At 34.4% G+C, this 19,275-nt stretch overlaps 1 protein-coding gene across 4 annotated transcripts in view; it reads left to right on the forward strand.

Moving 5' to 3' along the window:
* The window catches only part of Uggt (UDP-glucose-glycoprotein glucosyltransferase), an 835,069-nt gene that overhangs the window by 318,236 nt on the left and 497,558 nt on the right, over positions 1-19,275 (forward strand). For all 4 annotated transcript variants that reach the window (XM_090403047.1, XM_090403050.1, XM_090403049.1 and 1 more), the window contains exon 18: positions 16,376-16,456. In XM_090403047.1, coding sequence (XP_090259173.1) covers positions 16,376-16,456 — 81 coding nt within the window. The remainder of the gene's footprint in view (positions 1-16,375; positions 16,457-19,275) is intronic.

The following is a 19,275-nucleotide window of genomic DNA, read 5'->3' on the forward strand; positions in this document are numbered from 1 at the left end:
TCATTGGTTATAATTGATATTAAATTGTCAAGAAATTATATTCTTGTTTAATCAAGCTATAAATTATTGAAAGGAAAAAAATGACAGAAATGTACAAATATTGTTTATTCTAATCTCTTATACTTAACAGAACTGCACCTCAGCCTCTAATGTTCACCTCAACTTTCTTTACCAGACTTTTCACAATTCCTTCCCACAAAAGTGAAGTCTGACATTTTGTGCTAGAGAATGACAAATCTTGAATTCCCTCTTTACAATTTGCTGTCTCAAAATTTCTTTATCTCATTAATTGTGTTCATTTGTTGTTTTTGTAATAACTATCCAAATTCTGATGAATATGCTAATCTTTCCCACTGCCTGAGAAGTAGTAGTCATCTACAGGCCAAATACCCAAACAGTGACATCTTTCTTGGGGGTTTCAAGGTTCAAAACACAGAATAGCTTCTCAGTTTCCACTAATCGAGCTGGAAGAAATGTGAGATATTTGCTGTTAGTTCACAAACTGTTCATCTGTCCTCTAGAATGCCTATTAATCCTCTCCATTCCCAACACTAAATCTCCTGTTTACTATTTCTGATAAATACACTGTAGATGTGGGCTCCTCCTCCTTTTGGTTATTCAGACCATAACCCCTTATCTGGTTTCCTCTCCTGCAGAATATCCTTCACCCAGTAATTCTCATCCTTTTGTCTTTTGGCTACTGTAATAGTGCCAAATGAAAAATTACCTGCATGATTTTTAAACCTTCTTCTCCTTTCCTGGAACTATGTTAGTTACTCTTCTGATCCAGAAACCTGATCCATCCTCAAAACTGAAATAATTATTTCTGGAATAAAGGTGTTCTATCTTTCAATCCATCCAGAAACCCAGGCCACTAACCAAACCTTCATATTCCAACAAGGTTGCTATTGCAATACAGGAAAAGAATCTGCATATCATAACTGGCTTGAAACTAAAACTCCAGAATTCCACTTAGCTTACAAAGCAACCTGCAACAACTTGCTCAAATGGCAGTCAAGCATTCTAGACTCTTGCGAAGGTTATCAGGCACAGCTTCTAATCCATCTATGTTTTTTCTACTCTCATATCCAGGTACTATTGTAATACAACAGGCTAACCTTCTGGCATCATTCTTCAATTCCAACTCTTACACTAATGAATGACTGAAGAAAAGTACCCCCCCCCCCCCCCTATATATATATACATATTGTCAAGAACTGTATACTGCATTCCTCCCTTAATCTCTTGTCAGAAAAACATCAGAAGAATCATGAATAGCTTGATACTAACAAGTCTTCTAGTTTTAACAGTATTCCCCCCTAGTTCCATACAACCTGTGCTCAAATTTTATGCAATCTGAACTAATTTACTCCGTATCAGCTTCAGTCTTTCATTACTTTTATTACTAAAGAAAGAAGATAAAAACCAGCCAACCAACTATTATTGCATTGCACTCACTTAAATTCTAACAAAAGTAATGGAAAAAATCATTAACAGTCATCTCCGTTACCTAGAAGCTCACCAGGTAATCATTGATTTATAATATAGATTCATTCGCTCTTGGTCCACAGCAGACCTCCTTACCAACATCACGATCTGTGAACTTGCTTCAGAAAGGTTTGGTGAAGCCCATGTGGGCGCCCTGGATTTTGGTCAGGTCTGGCACAAAGGCTTACTTAAAAAAAATCACCATCATATGATTACCATCCACTTCTTATTATTTGATTCCCAATTTCCTCTCTAGCCATTCATTGCATGTCACATGGTGGATTGTATCCTCCCTTTGGATTTCAGTTTGGTTGTGAAGCATGAGTTTAGAGTAACAAAGTATTGATACTAATTCCTCTCTTATTTTCTGGTTTGTTTGGATTGACTTTTTTGATACTGATATTATTTAGAATCCTTTCTTATATTGGGATGGAATGGTAGTGGTAATTAGAGCTCTACTGCAGATATTTAGTAATTGTTTCCAATAATCCTCACCTCTGTGCTTAGTATGTTCTCTGTATCCCCATCCAGTGCATGCATTTTCTCATTCTTTTGGATGTTTGGTGCAATTGGAAATTTTTGTATCATTGAATTATTACATCTAATATGAAGGTCTATAATTATTATTTTCAGCAAAGTATTTGCAGCAAAGTTTATTTGTGACTTATTGAACTTTCACCCCCCACCCCACCCACAATGTCTTCCAAGCTAAGAGTTCTTCTTTTCTATCTTCAAGGGTCTTGAATTATTGTTTTTAAGTCTCTCTTCTGGGTTTCTGCTCTTTGATGAATAAGGAATTAGCTAGGAATTAGAGACACATAAACACAAGAATATTTTAATATTTGTCAAATATTAAAATATTCTTGTGTTTATGTGTCTATAATTCCTAATTATAATGTCACAAGTGTCTCTCAAGAGTAAGGAATTAGCTATCTCATCAGGTGAAGTAATGAATGAATATAGATATATGATCAGTGTATAAATTGTATAACCATAAATGTTTAACCTGTAATGTAATTTATAATTCATTATTGAAAACACATCACACATAAAAACATTACTGCAACACAAGCCATAATTTTGAGAATTACATTATATCCCAGTATTACAACCCCTGATTTCATGATGGGTATATATTCTGTTATGACTGAATGAAAATTTGCAGTCTGTGAGACTACTGCATAAAACTGAGAATAAAAGTTTTTAACATGTACAAATGATGTCCTTAAGGGTCAAAGCTGTATAACTGACAGGAGACCTCCATATAGCCTTTAAAGGAATGCGGAGAACCGACCAGGGCTTCTGACGTAATGTCCAATCCTCACCTTCTCGTGGTGCACCCTGTTGGGTATCTACCTGGATACTGAGTGAACGAGGATGGGCTGGCAATTTGGGATTTAGCCGACCAAATTGAATTCCTATTGGTTAAACCAAAATACAAAATGATGGTACAACATGACAGAATTTCATGCCGGCTGGTATGGTACCCAGTTAAACAAGGCCCCCGTTGTTTTCGCCAGGGAACCAGGGCGAACAGCGAAAAGTCAGCTACAGGAACAAATCCGAAAACACACCCCAACTCAACATCACCAGATTTAAGATCGGTACTATCAACATAAGAAGTCTGAATGGCTAAGAAATGGAGCTAGCTGAGGAATTAGATAAGTACCAGATAGACATAATAGGGGTGACGGCAACAAAAAAAAAGACAAAAGCTGGTGAGATCTTTCTGAGCAATAAATACAAAATGTTGTATTCAGGCAATAACATTCAAGAAAAAGATGGAGTAGCCATAGTATTCAACACTAAATACGAGGCTAATCTTCTTGAATGGCAGGCAGTGTCATGGGCAAATATCAGAATGGGGAATTGGACAATGAGACATATTTGTGCCTATGGTCCCACAGAAGGTTCTACTAAGGTAGAAGTGGAGGAATGTTTTGAGGCTCTAGAGAAGGCTACTGACACAATGAAAAAGGAAAAGTTGGTCCTTGTTGGGGATCTAAATAGCAGAGTAGGAAGTGATTATCAGACATACAAAAATGTTATGGGAAAATTTGGAGAAAAGAGCAAAGCTAATAATAATCGCAAATACCTGTTGGATTTCTGCTCAGGACATGGACTGGTTATTACTAACACCATGTTCCAACATAAAAATGTGCACAAATTCACATGGAGAGAAGAGGCAAGGAGTAAGAAAAGTCTAGTTGACTATGTTATTGTTGATAGTGATGTTTTCCCCCTGGTGCAGGACACCAGAGTGTACAGAGGATTTGAAATTGGAAGTGATCACTATTTAGTTTTGAGCAGGACAAAATTGACTTTCTTACATGCCATTCTTTTCAATATGAAATTCAATTTTATCCTGCTGAAGACTAAATAGTGATCACTTCCAATTTCAAATCCTCTGTACACTCTGGTGTCCTGCACCAGGGGGAAAACATCACTATCAACAATAACATAGTCAACTAGACTTTTCTTACTCCTTGCCTCTTCTCTCCATGTGAATTTGTGCACATTTTTATGTTGGAACATGGTGTTAGTAATAACCAGTCCATGTCTTGAGCAGAAATCCAACAGGTATTTGCGATTATTATTAGCTTTGCTCTTTTAAAGTGAATAAAAGTTGAGCAGCTCTCAGATGTGAACTGCAGACTAAAATACACAAAGATTATTGAAGGAAAAATGAACGAGTTTGAGAACAGGAACCAAACCTTGGAGATTCAGTGGCAAGCCTTGAAGAAAACCCTGATTGATTCAGCTAGAGAGGGATGTGGTGAAGTTATCTGCAAGGATAGAAAAATTAGAACTCCATGGTGGACACAGGAAGTTAAAGAGGCAGTGAAGGAAAAAAAGAAAGCATATCAAAAGCTCCTGGAAAATAAGTCAGCTTGTGCTCTTAGAGAATATAGAGACAAATGTAAGAAAGCTAAACAGTGTGTAAAACTAGCTAAACAAAGGTCATGGGAGGACTTTGGCAAGAACATAGAAAATAAATATCAAGAAGGTGGCAAAATATTCTGGAGGTTGTTGAAGAAGCTAAGGAATGGAGGAAAGAGTGCTGTAAGAGGCGTTAGAGATGATAAAGGTGACATGAAAACGGGAGAAAAAGATATTCTTGAAGTATGGAGTACTTACTATGAAAAACTGCTAAATGAAACAAGCCGTGATGACAGCACAGTGATAAAAAACACTGACGAGGCATGCAGTCAGGAATACATATCCATACTTGAAGTAGAAAAAGCCATCAAAGGCTTGAATGTGGAAAGGCAGCAGGAGTAGATGATGTTCGACCAGAAATGCTGAAGTATGGTGGTATAAGAGTCTTACAGTGGCTGCACTGCATAGTTCAGAAAGCCTGGACAGAGGGGCGAATTCCCGATGATTGGAGTAGAGCTCTCATAGTACCCACATATAAAAAGGGAAATAAAACTGAATGTTGAGAATTACAGAGGTATTTCCCTACTGAGTGTTCCTGGCAAGATCTATGCAAGTATACTTGAGAAACGGTTGAGAAGAATTGTGGAAGAAAAGCTTGGTGAAGAACAAGCTGGATTCAGGCCAAATAGAGGCTGTCAGGATCAGATCTTCACTTTACGACAAATAGTCGAGAAAGCATGGGAATATAACAAAGATCTGTATTTAAGTTTTGTCGATTTAGAAAAGGCATATGACAAGGTGCCAAGAGAGAAGCTATTCAATACTCTACAGTTATATGGTGTCAATGTGACATTATATCAAGCAATACTTAGTCTTTATTTGAGTTGTAAGTCAGCAGTTAGAATTGAATTAGTTAGAACTAATTGAATGAGTTAGAACAGGAAGATGGTTTAATGTTAAATCTGGTGTGAGACAAGGATGTACATTATCCCCTCTGTGATTCATTATCTATATGGATCACATTATGAAGGAAAGTGGTATTAAACGTGATATCAAAATTGGAGATGTTAATATCAGCTCTTTGCTTTATGCGGACAATGTTATACTTGTAAATAAATCCGCTACAAGTCTGCAAGATTACCTGACTAAATTGAATAACTGTAGTAATAGATATGGTATGAAGGTCAGCAATAAAAAGACAATGAAAATAGGCAGAATCATTGAAACTGTCAACTGTGTTGTGAATGGAGAACCTGTGGAACAAGTAACACATTTCAGCTACTTAGGCACGATTTTTACTGAAGATGGTAAATTAAATATAGAAATAGACAACAGAATCAACAAAGCTGGTATAGTGGGAAGTCAATTGAATAAATTCATATGGAATAAGAGAGAAATTAGTCGGAACACTAAATTAGCTGTATACAAGACAGTGTTCAAACCAGTTTTAACTTATGGATCTGAGAGCTAGGTCAGAAGTAAAACACTTGACCAAAGACTAGAGACCGCAGATATGAGAGTCCTGAGAAAGATTAGAGGCGTGAACAGATGGCATCAATGGCAATATCATATTAAAAATGAGGATATTAGGAAAGAACTTGTCAGCATCAAGGAATGCATTAGCAGAGCTAATCTCAGATGGTATGGTCACTTAAACAGAATGACAAGTAACAAACTGTTGCATCGTATATCTCTGACATTGATATATCGAAGCAATTTATTTAACTTTATCCTTTCTTATTTTAGTCACTATATCACGTTCTATCGCATGTACCTCTTTGTTAAGTAGGTTGCGCCATTGTTATGTGATCTTCATTAATATTAATCTTAATCTTATGTCTCGCTTCTCTTATGCCTTTTCTTACGTAATCTAATCTCTTAAGGGCCACCGAAATTAACCGTTCCCTGAATTCTATGAGTTATCCTGGTCACTCAGGCAAATTTATTTTTTATCTGCGCCAGCCTGGGCCTTAAGGTTAGAGATAAACTCAGCCTTTAGGGTAATCTTAGAATATCAGGTGTCACTAACAAAGTAAATTAAATTCTTAGAAACTTGGGTTCTCTGGCTTATTTTATTTTATTTGCAGTTGTACCCTACTACTTTCAATTGGGGTATTCCCACACACACACACGTTCTCAGGTTCGATGTTTTATGAAGGGTCAGGGTCAGTCATCATGATCAGAAACACATGTAAGTAAGAAATCAATACATTTATTAAATCTCAATAAACAATGCCATACAAGTTAGAATGGATATCAAATCTAATGTTTCTTCTACCATTCATTCAATCTCTCACTCTTAAAAACAATTATGCATTGACTTCAAAATATTAGCAAATTCATTGACTCAACATATAATACATTCATAATTACAGCTCATTTGAACATTAAGGCATTTTAGCACATTTTATAATCTCTCTCGGATTAAATACAACAGAATCTCTATCTAACTGAAAATCCTTGAAGTTCACTTCAAAAACATAGTCATTTACATAGATCTTAATTCTTCATTCTTTCTTTCATTACAAATTTTAGGTTGCATTCTCTTAACACTGTTAGTCAATTCTCAAAAGAGGCTAGAACAAGTGAGAGTACTTATCTATTCTTTATCGGTTTTCTTCCGTCCTTCCTTCTTTGTTTCGATTCTGGTTGTCTCGCTCTTATCGCCATGTGGGTTATACGTGCTCGCCTGAGCTGGACGCTATCTCTCTGCTAAGGTTTTGCATTGATTGCCTTCTCATCGCGGCCTACGGTTGATCTTGCCAAAAATCTGCTACGGTGTCATGCCGGATCCTTTCGTAAGTCAGCCCTCAAAAATGAGAGCTGAACTGCGAAGAACTCTAGGAGCACACGAAGAGAAATGCAGGAACAAGAAAAAACGGGGGATTTACTTCCGTGTCACGGGTTTTATTCGCTCCCCTAGAGCGCCACCTTTCCGAGTTTGAATTTCTCTTATCGTCTCACCCATTGGTCTCCGGCTGGGTGACTTCACCGATCAACATACAGGACTTCTTGTTTCCAGGAACGTACGCGTCATGATGCCTTCTTAGATGTGATGCCCACGGGTTCTTACGCTGCATTTACAGTATTAGGGCGATCTTTGCCCTATGTTGCTGAAGAATATGCATTCTCTCATTTACAATATTTCACTAATAATTTCTCTCTTATTTTGCCCCTTTTGCTGACTTACATTCATGCTAGACATTTGGATACATTAATTTAAAGTTCACAAAATTCACAGTTTATCATACAAGATGTTGTTACAAAAAAAAACATAGTTACATTGTGCTAAAAGATAAGTATGCCTATATATTTTTTGTTAATTGTTAGATTCTGGAATGGTGACGTCATGTAAAATTTGAAGTCGCCTATTTCAGATCTAACAAAACGGATTTGGAGGAAAATTGTAGATAGGAAGTTAGTAATGATGTAAATTTTTCATGTAGTACTATCATATCCTGGACACCCCTTGAGGGTACATGGCAGGAATTGTTGATGATGATGACAAATGACGTCTAATAATTGATTGAGTGTTATTTTTTATTCACTAACTAATTTTTATTTCACAAAATATATGCATATTTCCATTAAAAAAATTGTTCTGAGTAGTTGTGTTGCAATCATTTTGCCTATGCAGAGAGGAATTTCACTCCAGCCTGCAATTATTTGTCTTGCTCTTCCTTTATTATTGGTTTAATTTAAAATGATTTATAAATTTGCATATTTGTATGCTTACAAATCTCTGGAAAGGAGAAAAGTGAACTTAAGAATACAAAACACAGTATAAAGAACGTATTCCTACCTAATTAAGATTACAAAAACTAGAGGTTTTTGAGAAAATTGACTGCAGTCTATGAAATTTGGCAAGGGAAAATTCAAAATTCATATACAGTTGAAAATCTTAGCCACAGTCAGGAATTCCTTGTCATACTTACAGAGAAATTTGTGAAGTTCAGAAGAAACTTACATGTTGGTTTTTTTTAATGATGTGATGTTCTGAAATAGTAAATCCTGTAACATTTTGAACATTTTCATTTTTGCAGAATTATATAAATGTGCTATATCATTTCATTATTTGTATCATATTTTAATTTGATGGCATTTCGATGTGTTATTTTATAGTTCAAACTTTATTTCCAGGAACAATGTTTTAATTCATGACACTAAACCTGTGGTAAATTACGATTCAATTTATGATTGTAAGAAATTGTAGGTTGTAAGAGCAGGGGTGTGCTGTAAACTACTTTTTTCCCTTATATTTAGAAATAAAAGAAAACAGCAGGCATGATTCACCTTGTAGGATTTTTCATGACCCATTTGAAAAATCTCTTTTTTTTAAACCTGTATTTTATATATAAAATACTATATACTTAACATATTACTGTAACAGAGTGCATAGCTATACAGCAAAACTACTAGCCATAGTAATAGTTCAGAAAAGTGTTAATCTCTGGAATAAATATCCTCAGAGTTATTGAGATGTAGCAGAGTAACTATAGCATTTCAACCTTCTCTCACATTTAGCTTTCACTGAGCCTCTTAGAATCTTGATTCTCACTTCCCAACAATTTACTGTATGGCAAACACTATTATAAGAGACTCAGTCCATCAAACTACCAAAAAGTCAATAATGCTATTCTAAAATAAATTCACTGTAGTAAATCATACATTATCACAAACTATTTCTGTGATCTATTATGAATTTTCTACAGGGAGAGTTGACTGTAGCTGTACGTGTTTTGAATATGTAAAGACTAAGGAGTTCACTTTTAACATTTCAGTTAAAAGAAAAATGAACTCAGTTACAGTGCTGATCTTTATATAGACTACTGTGATTTTTTTTGTCGAATCTCTCCCACCCCATTGTAGACTAATGATAATTAGATCTTGCATTAGCTTTTTGTAGATTTAATCATCAAATTTTGTTCAGAAACTCTGTTCTCGAGACCAAACATGAAACTTTTTTTAAGTTGCTTCATGCCTCCAGGAGGCAGGGCAGTCATCTTGCACCTAGTGATTATATTCATCTTCCTCATTAAAATTCACAAAACATATATCTCTAAAGGGATTCAAATTTATGTCCTATTGGTTAGATTTGAATCCCACTTGTTTAACTTGTGTTAAACAAGTGGAGTTTACCTAATGACTTGTGTTAATTAAAGTTCAAAGATAATTCAAATCATGATCTTGCATTAGCTTTTTGTAGATTTAATCATCAAATTTTGTTTGCTATAGTGATAAGAGAGAGAGAGAGAGAATTATTTGGGGGGGAATGGCATGAGTCAACTCTTCTATAATTCTGTTCAACTTCTTTCCCAAATAATTATGCTGCATTTTAATTTATCGAAATGATTGTTATTATTCCAATTTTGTTTGAGAAGGAAGAAATAGATAATGAAATTTGACATGTAAAATCTGCTGCCTGTGCTCTCATATCAAGAAGGTTATTTTTACTTGAATATTTCTGTAAACTCCAGAAGATTAGAATTGCTCTCATAGTACCTATTAAAGTTCAAAGATAATTCAACTGGGAAATAAATCTGAATGTGATAGCAGAGGAATTTCCCTCCTTAGTATTCCAGTGGTAAGATTTATGCAAGCATTGAGAATGGACTAAGAAAAATTTGGTACAACAAGTTTAGTTCATGCCAAATATAGGTTGCCATGGTCAGTTGAGAAATCATCAAACTGTTACAAGGATCTATATTTAAGTTTTGTAGACCTGGAAAAGGCATGTGACAACGTACCAAGAGAGAAACTGTTAAAATGCTACAGTTGTTGTAAATGGTTCATCATACCATGCAGTATGCAGTCTATATTAAAGTTGTAACTTAGCAGTTAGAATTAAAGGAAGTACAGGTCTAATTTGATACAGAATCAGGTAAGATAAGGCAATCAAGTGCTATCTTCTCTGTTATTCATCATCTTTATGAATTATATTATGAAAGAAAGTGACATTAAATTTTATCAAAATTGGAGATATTCAACTCAGCTCTTATATGTTATACTCCTAAATTAACTGCTGTAATAAACTTGGCAGGAAAATAAGCACTAAAAATAAGCAGGAGCATGAAAATCATCAGTGCATTCTCAATGGAGAACATATTGAACAAGTAAAATATTTCAGCTATTTAGGCACAATTTTTAGTGAAGATTGTAAATTAAATTTGGAAATTGATTGTGAATAAACAAAACTGGTATTTTGAGGGAAGCTATTAATAAAAGTTTATGGAATAAGAGAAATTAGCTGAAACACTATATAAGCAGCGTGCAAGTGTTTTCAGACAAATTTTAATTTATGGATTTCGGAGATAGGTTAGAAATAAGAGTTCATCAGATACTCAAAATCACATATCTGAAACTTCAGAAAGAGATTTAGAGGAGCAAACAGATGATATCACTGGCGGAATCATATTAAAATTTAAGATATTAGAAAGGAATTTGATGGTATCATTCAGTAATATGTGAGCAGATCTGAACTAAGGTGATATCGCCATTTAAATAATGGGATAGAAAAGATTAGCAGTACAGGATCACAGGATAAAGATGCATAGAAAGATCAAGATCTAGGAAGAAATAATGCAGTTAGAAGTGCACTAGCAGATTTAACAATATACCAAAGTTCTGAAAATAAGACTAATTTGGAGGAAAATTGTTGCTAAGATATTAGTAATAATGTAAACTTAAACAAGTGGTGTGGTCATAATATCCTAAACACTCCTTCAGAGTGCATATCAGAAATTTAATGATTGTGTCTGTCACTGACATCCAAGAGCTGTTTAACTTCAATTTTTTTAGAACTTTAGTTCACATTGAATGGAATTATAAATAATAATAAAGAATAAATCCTAACATTTCAATGAGGTTGGAATTGACTCACACAACAATGTTACTATTCCAAGCCTTCAGAATTTTAAAGACGTTGATATTAAAAATTCTATGATTGATAAGTGGTAAATGATGCAAAATTTATTTGTAAGATAGGAACTGATAGGTAATGGCAGTCATTCTATTCTGATTCAAATTTTGCATTAGTTTATATCAATGTAAACCAATCAATATAAATATAAGGCAAATATATGGAGGATGCTGTGCATATTTCATCATCATCATCAAATTCCTGCCATGTACCCTCAAGGGGTGTACAGGATATGACAGTACTACATGAAAAAATTACATCATCACTAACTTCCTATCTACAATTTTCCTCCAAATCAGTCTGTTACTTGTCAAGACTCCAACATTATCAGATCTTATATTTCTATCGTCTAAGGCACTTTGTACCGTATCAATCCACCTATATCTTGGTCTTCCTCTGGGTCGTTTTCCTGCCATCCTGGCAGAGAACACTTGTTTTGCTAATCTTTCCTCTCCCATTCTATTTAAGTGACCATACCATCTGAGATTAGCTCTGCTAACGCATTCCTGGATGCTGACAATGTCAAGTTCTTTCCTAATATCCTCATTTTTAATATGATATTGCCATTGATGCCATCTGTTCACGCCTCTAATCTTTCTCAGGACTCTCATATCTGCGGTCTCTAGTCTTTGGTCAAGTGTTTTACTTCTGACCCAGCTCTCAGACCCATAAGTTAAAATTGGTTTGAACACTGTCTTGTATACAGCTAATTTAGTGTTCCAACTTATTTCTTTCTTATTCCATATGAATTTATTCAATTGACTTCCCACGATACCAGCTTTGCTGATTCTGTTGTCTATTTCTATATTTAGTTTACCATCTTCAGTAAAAATTGTGCCTAAGTAGCTGAAATGTTTTACTTGTTCCACAGGTTCTCCATTCACAACACAGTTGACATTTTCAATGATTCTGCCTATTTTCATTGTCTTTGTCTTTTTATTGCTGACCTTCATACCATATCTATTACAACAGCTATTCAATTTAGTCAGAGAATCTTGCAGACTTGTAGTGGATTTATTTAGAAGTATAACATCATCCGCATAAAGCAAAGAGCTGACATTAACATCTCCAATTTTGATATCAGGTTTAATACCACATTCCTTCATAATGTGATCCATATAGATAATGAATAACAGAGGGGATAATGTACATCCTTGTCTCACACCAGATTTAACATTAAACCATCTTCCTGTACTTCCTTCAATTCTAACTGCTGACTCACAACTCAAATAAAGACTAAGTATTGCTTGATATAATGCCCCATTGACACCATATAACTGCAGCGTATTGAATAGCTTCTCTCTTGGCACCTTGTCATATGCCTTTTCCAAATCGACAAAACTTAAATACAGATCTTTGTTATATTCCCATGCTTTCTCGACTATTTGTCGTAAAGTGAAGATCTGATCCTGACAGCCTCTATTTGGCCTGAATCCAGCTTGTTCTTCACCAAGCTTTTCTTCCACAATTCTTCTCAACCGTTTCTCAAGTATACTTGCATAGATCTTGCCAGGAACACTCAGTAGGGAAATACCTCTGTAATTCTCACATTCAGTTTTATTTCCCTTTTTATATATGGGTACTATGAGAGCTCTACTCCAATCATCGGGAATTCGTCCCTCTGTCCAGGCTTTCTGAACTATGCAGTGCAGCCACTGTAAGACTCTTATACCACCATACTTCAGCATTTCTGGTCGAATATCATCTACTCCTGCTGCCTTTCCACATTTCAAGCCTTTGATGGCTTTTTCTACTTCAAGTATGGATATGAATTCTTGACTGCATGCCTGGTCAGTGTTTTTTATCACTGTGCTGTCATCACTACTTGTTTCATTTAGCAAAAATCAAAATGTGAAATAAACTTATCAAGGTAGAATGCTAACAGTGGGGCTTATTTAAATAAATAAATTTAAAAAAAAACAAAACTTAAGAGCTGCATGGTGGTATAATGAACATGAGATGTACTTAAATGATATATGAATGAGAAGAAAACTATCAATGGGTAATAAGATTGGGATTTGCCCAGATTTTTGGCAATGAGGGGTAGTTTTCCAAAATAAAGAAATGGCAATTATATGGCACCTGATACATGCCTGGAAGCAAAAGAGATCATTAGAGGAGGGCAGCCAAGAGGAGTGCTTATTAAGAGGGAGGGGGGAAAAAACAACAACTTGCATACTAGGTTGTACTGCTTCGTGATTTTTTAAAATTGGTTCAGAGGTATTGGAAAAATATACAGAATTGGAACATTCTGTGCTAGTTCAGAGTTGCTGGAAGTAGGCTTGTTAGAGTCAGAAATTTGCTGTATTTTTCATGGAGAAACCATTCTTTTTGCATAATATGCTGGATGTTTACAAAGTTCTAGTTATAAATCCTGGAGATTAGAACAGATAACATGAGCTCAATTTAGTCAAGTTTTTGTGATGCCATTTTTATTGCGATTAGGCGATGTCCAGAATTTTGCTGTATGTACTGGCCAATGAAAGTGGGTTTGTGGTAAACAGGTGGTTAGTTCATCAGGAGGAGATTAATGTCTAAGAAGGCTAGTTTACCATCCTTTTCCACTTCCATGGTGAAGTTTATATAGACATGTAGGCTATTTATTTTTGTCAGTAAGGCTGGTAGAATGTTTTGGGCCCATATTTCAAAGACATCATCCACATGGCATACCCAGAATAATGATTGGGGTTATATAAATAACCTCTGCTCATATAAACTTCACCACAGAAAAGGATGGCAAATTTTCCTTCTTAGACATCTTACTCTTCTGTTCTCCTTCTTTACTTGTCCCCATTTACATATTTATTTTCACTGGCTGCTACATATAGCAGAATCCTACATAACACCCATCTCAAAATAAAACATCATACAACTTTAAATTTTAAATAGTGCAATTCTAATACAACTCTCATGTTTAACATTGATATTTTTGTAAGCTGTGTCACTTTTGAAATATTTTACCTTTCAGTTCCAAATGTTTTGCTGCTGACTTATCACATAATAAGACTTAAGACTGTATTACAACTGGATATTTATTATGCATTATTAATAGATTTTCATATTATGATATTACTAACTTCCTATCAGCAAATTTCTTCCAAATTAATCTATTATCTTTCAAGATTCAAATATTATCAGATTTTGTATTTCTATTTCAAAAATAAACTTTTGTAAACTTTTCCTCTCCATTTCTGATTAAGTGACTATACAATCTTAGATTAGCCATCTTTAGAGGTACCTGTGGCATAATAATTAATAATGGAACACTTATAGACCATAGTAATAACTTTAATTAAATAAAGGTACAAATATTTCGTACTGAAAGTAACAGTACATCCTCGGTGTAGAACAAACAATTAAAGGAATGGAATACAAAGTAAAGAACAGTCGGTGGATCACCAATTAAATTGTTGCTGCGTGCCAGAAGATTAATTACTAAAATATTATTAAATAATTCTTTAAAGATAATTATTTCATTGATGGTTACATAAAATAAGAGTCTCCCAAACTTTTGGGAGAGTAGGACAGTCATTTCGATTTAAATTCAGCCGATGTAAGAGGGCTTCGCAACTTTCTTTAAAAAGGCATTCATATTTAAACCTACATCTGTGGAGAAGACAAGCTTTATCCCACTGGATATTATGATTAGTGTCAATGCTATGTTGTGCTAGACCAGACTTATGAGGTTTCATGTATTCAATATAATATTGATGTTCCTTCATTCTTTTTTCCACAGAACAGCCTGTTTGTCCAAAATAGGATAAATTGGATTCACATGGAATCTGATAAACATCAGCCAATGATAGAGGTGACAGTTTGTCTTTTGTAGATGGCAACAAGTGAGAAATTTTTTTGATAGGAAAATATGTGGGAATAAGATGATACTTCTTCAAAATTCTGCTATAAGTTCTGAGATGCCTGAAATGTAAGGGATTGGAACTCTGCAGTCTGTTGAAGAATCTTAAGGTGTTGGAACATAGCCGAATTTAAATCGAAATGACTGTCTCTCTCTCCCAAAAGTTTGGGAGATTCTTATTTTATGTAACCATCAATGAAATAATTATCTTTAAAGAATTATTTAATAATATTTTAGTAATTAATCTTCTGGCACACAGCAACAATTTAATTGGTGATCCACTGACTGTTCTTTACTTTGTATTCCATTCCTTTAACTGTTTGTTCTACACTGAGGATGTACTGTTACTTTCAGTACGAAATATTTGTACCTTTATTTAATTAAAGTTATTACTGTGGTCTATACGTGTTCCATTATTAGATTAGCCATGTTCATGCATTTTAGAATGCTAACAATGTTAGTTCTTTCCTAATATCCTCATTTTTAATATGATACTGCCATTTTTTGACTCCTAATCTTTCTCAGAACTCTCAATATTTGTGGCCTCCAGTCTTTGAGCAAGTGTTTTATTTCTAACCCAGTTCAATAAGTTATTGAAAACTGTTCAGTAACTTCTGGATCTAAGAACTGGGTTAGAAATAAACTAGCTACATGCAAGACAGTGTTATTGAACACTGTATATAAGTGCCACTATCAATTACGAAAAAGCAGATTTATGGGCCTGCCTTGGATTTTTCTCTTAAATATTTAGTTTTATCATATCATTTTCTCCAGGCTATAAAGTCTGACACAGTATTAGGTTCAGTTGCCTGTCAGGACCAAGTAACTGAGTGCCTCATATAAACCTAGTTAATGCCATAATAGGGCAGTAGAATGCAATATCTGCCAGCCAATTATATGGTTTCTCTGGCTCAGTTGTTTGCTTTGTTGGAAGAAAAACTCCAAGTTTCCAAGAGAATAAACTGTCCTTCCCTTTGCAAGTTTAGTTGAAAACCCTATAAAAAGAGTCCTCTCATCCCAGACAACATTTGAAATCAGATCTTTTCAAGAAAAGGCATCATTACTATGAAATTTTTAGAAATAAGAGAACTCAGTTGTTTATTTTGGCTGTTGCACAACTTTCATAATGTATCTTATACAATTTTGATTAAACATAGTCTATATTATTCTAATATAAACTTGGTTTCATATCAGTATGCTTTTTAAACTAAATTTCTAGATTTTTATTTCAGCTGAATGCCGAAATGTTTGAAGAGGCTATTTTGACAGAAATCATGAGGCAAACTCCTTTTATTCAAAAAAGTATTTACAAGGTTTGTTTAAGTTTAGTGAGTCTATTGATAAAATTAATTCTATTGTGAATAAAATAAATTTTAAAAAAATGCATGACTAAATATTAGTAAAACATTCATGAATTTGCATAATTCTTATACTAATTTAATCAAGTTGAAATGTTTATGCTGTGACAAAACCACCATTGACTCAGCAAATCTCAAGGATAGTAAATAAGTAGAGGGTTACTTGAGTAATGGGAATGTGTCATGGTTCATTCCTCCCAGTGATTTTCCCAGTCATACACACGCAGCCCTTGCTTACTTTCACGTATTTGGAAAAGTTCAACAGGACTGAATAGAGATTCTGTCTTCAGTTCCACTGGCATATGTACTCTATCTACCTGGGATATCTTTAATATTGTGGGTTGAGGAGAGGGGAGATTTTTATTAACAAATAAAACAAAACAGTAAAAAAAAAATGGAAAAATGGTTGGCATCAAAAAAAAAAAAAAAAAAACTAAATAAATGCTATCAAAAGGCAGTATATGTTACAGCGAATTTATTAACAGTTTTTATATTTGTATTTTCTAGCAGTCAATCTGTTCTTGAATATTGTTATTTTCTTTGCTTATGAAACTAAAACTTTATAATTAGAAATTCATGATTGCATTTAATGGAATGAATACAGCGCAGAGAAATAATTAAATAATAGGTTTCTCTTTGACAAAGAGAAAATAATATTTTCTCTTTGTCATTGAGGCATCTTCAGAAAGATGGCTTCCCGCCTTTGTTCCAGGTATTTACCTGGTTCCTTGTTCTTGCAACTTTTCATATTATGGTGAAGCTAAGAGATCTGCCAACATCCACCTTGGTGATCATAAGAAATACATCTGCCACCACAACTATGGTCACTCAGGTCTAGCTTACCATGCCTTGGATACCCCTGTACAGGATCAGATAAAAAAAAAAGAAATAGTTTGCTCCACCGCAGCAGTTTTAATAAACTACTATAATCTAAATAAATATCATTCTGTTAAATTTCCCAACATTTTGGAAACTTGAATTCTTAGTCCTCACATCCAACAGCTAAGGTTAGCCAACAGAACCCCCCCATAGGCTTTAGGCTTATTTCTTCCACTTATTGCTGATTGCTATTACAATTTTAATATTGTATTCCTGAAAATGTCTCTGTGACAGAGATGGAATATCAGAACATTCCATCTCTGTCACAGAGACATTTTCAGGAATGCAATATTTCTCTATGCTATATTCATTCCATTACATGTAGTTATGAGTGTCAATCATTACCTACTCCTAAATATGCATTTTATAATTAGAAATTATGTTTGTTTTACATAAAGTCATATCTTATTAACTTTGCCTTTAATATTCAAATCACTCTATTTTTATAATGCTGAAGATCAGTTTAAAATGTATTGATTCTTCTGTCCATGGATATACATGGACATTAAGGATTCAAGCCTCAGCTATACCAGAAATATACTGTACAGTATAGTGACTAATTATCCCACTTTTTAACCTATAAGTGAATGAATGATGAATGGTTGTAGGTAGTCATTTGGTTCCAAGCCCTAAGAATCACTTAATAACTTTTTTTTTTTCTTTTTTTTTTTTAACTATTGGGGGTTAAACTTAATTAGAGATATTGCACAGCTCAGTGGAAGGAGGATTTGCATCCACAGTGTTAGTCTGCCAGAAGGACTTAAGTTAAATTCAAGTCACCAACTAGAGGAACTTTTTTCCGCATTGAGTATCCATACTTCATGGAGATTCCATAAAATAATAATAAATAATAATTAACAAGACATTAATGGAATTGGCATACAATGGCAGAACCAGCAGTAGATGTTCAGGGCAGGTACATCGTTGCTTGAGAAACTTGTGTGGATATATGTAATGTAAATTGCAGAGTAAGAAAGTTCCCTCTGATAGGTAAAAAAATATTGTAAGTTCATATTTGTCCCAAAAGAAAATATTGAGTAAAGTGCTTGTAATGAGAGTAACTGGTGTTATTGTCATGGAATTTGTTTACACCTCATTACAAGCAAGAAAATATTATGAAATAGGAAGAGAATGAGGAGTCTCTAACTATTTCCTATGCAAGAGGAAGCTTCTTGCATATGAACTTCCCATGACGAACCATAGCAGCTGTATGTGGTTCATCTCTGCAGTCTGTAATTGTGACTGAATAGGTATTTTTTTACATTAAATTGACTGATCTTCCAGCCTCCCTGTAGTAGGCCAACCTACATGACAAGGAACTTAATATACACCAGGAACTACAAGAAGAAGCTAGTCCCCAGGGCAATGTTCCCTCTAAGGCACATGTGCACACACACACACTGGACAAGGATGAACATTATCCCCCTCTGTTATTTATTATCTATACTGTTCACATTATGAAGGAAAGTGGTATTTTTAATCTACTATAAAAAAAAAGTATGATATGATAAATTGTTTACTTCATTTGGTATTTACTCTGTCTCCACTCAAACATTACTACAACCCAACTACAAATGTGCTATAGTTTTTACGACCTTTCATGGATGTTATGTTGGAGATTTAATGGATTTTTTACAACACTCAAAAAGAATTAAAATAGAATTTAATACTTCCTATATTTCGTCCTAGTCACTAGGACATCTATGGGGATTATAAAAACAATTAATGTAACATGCACACAAAAACTTACAATACTAAGCCCAACCACGTGGGTAACACTAAAGTCCTATCTAGGTGGAGCACCCTCTAAGGGCGGTAGTAGGTGGCCTGGAATGTAAGGTGGGACCTCTGGTGATGAGTGTTTCCCAAATCTTCGGAAGTTTAATACAACCATA

Source organism: Typopeltis vanoorti, chromosome 13 (assembly GCF_054136105.1).
Source record: "Typopeltis vanoorti isolate ZY-2024b chromosome 13, IOZ_Tvanoo_1.0, whole genome shotgun sequence".
NCBI classification, from domain to species: domain Eukaryota; kingdom Metazoa; phylum Arthropoda; class Arachnida; order Uropygi; family Thelyphonidae; genus Typopeltis; species Typopeltis vanoorti.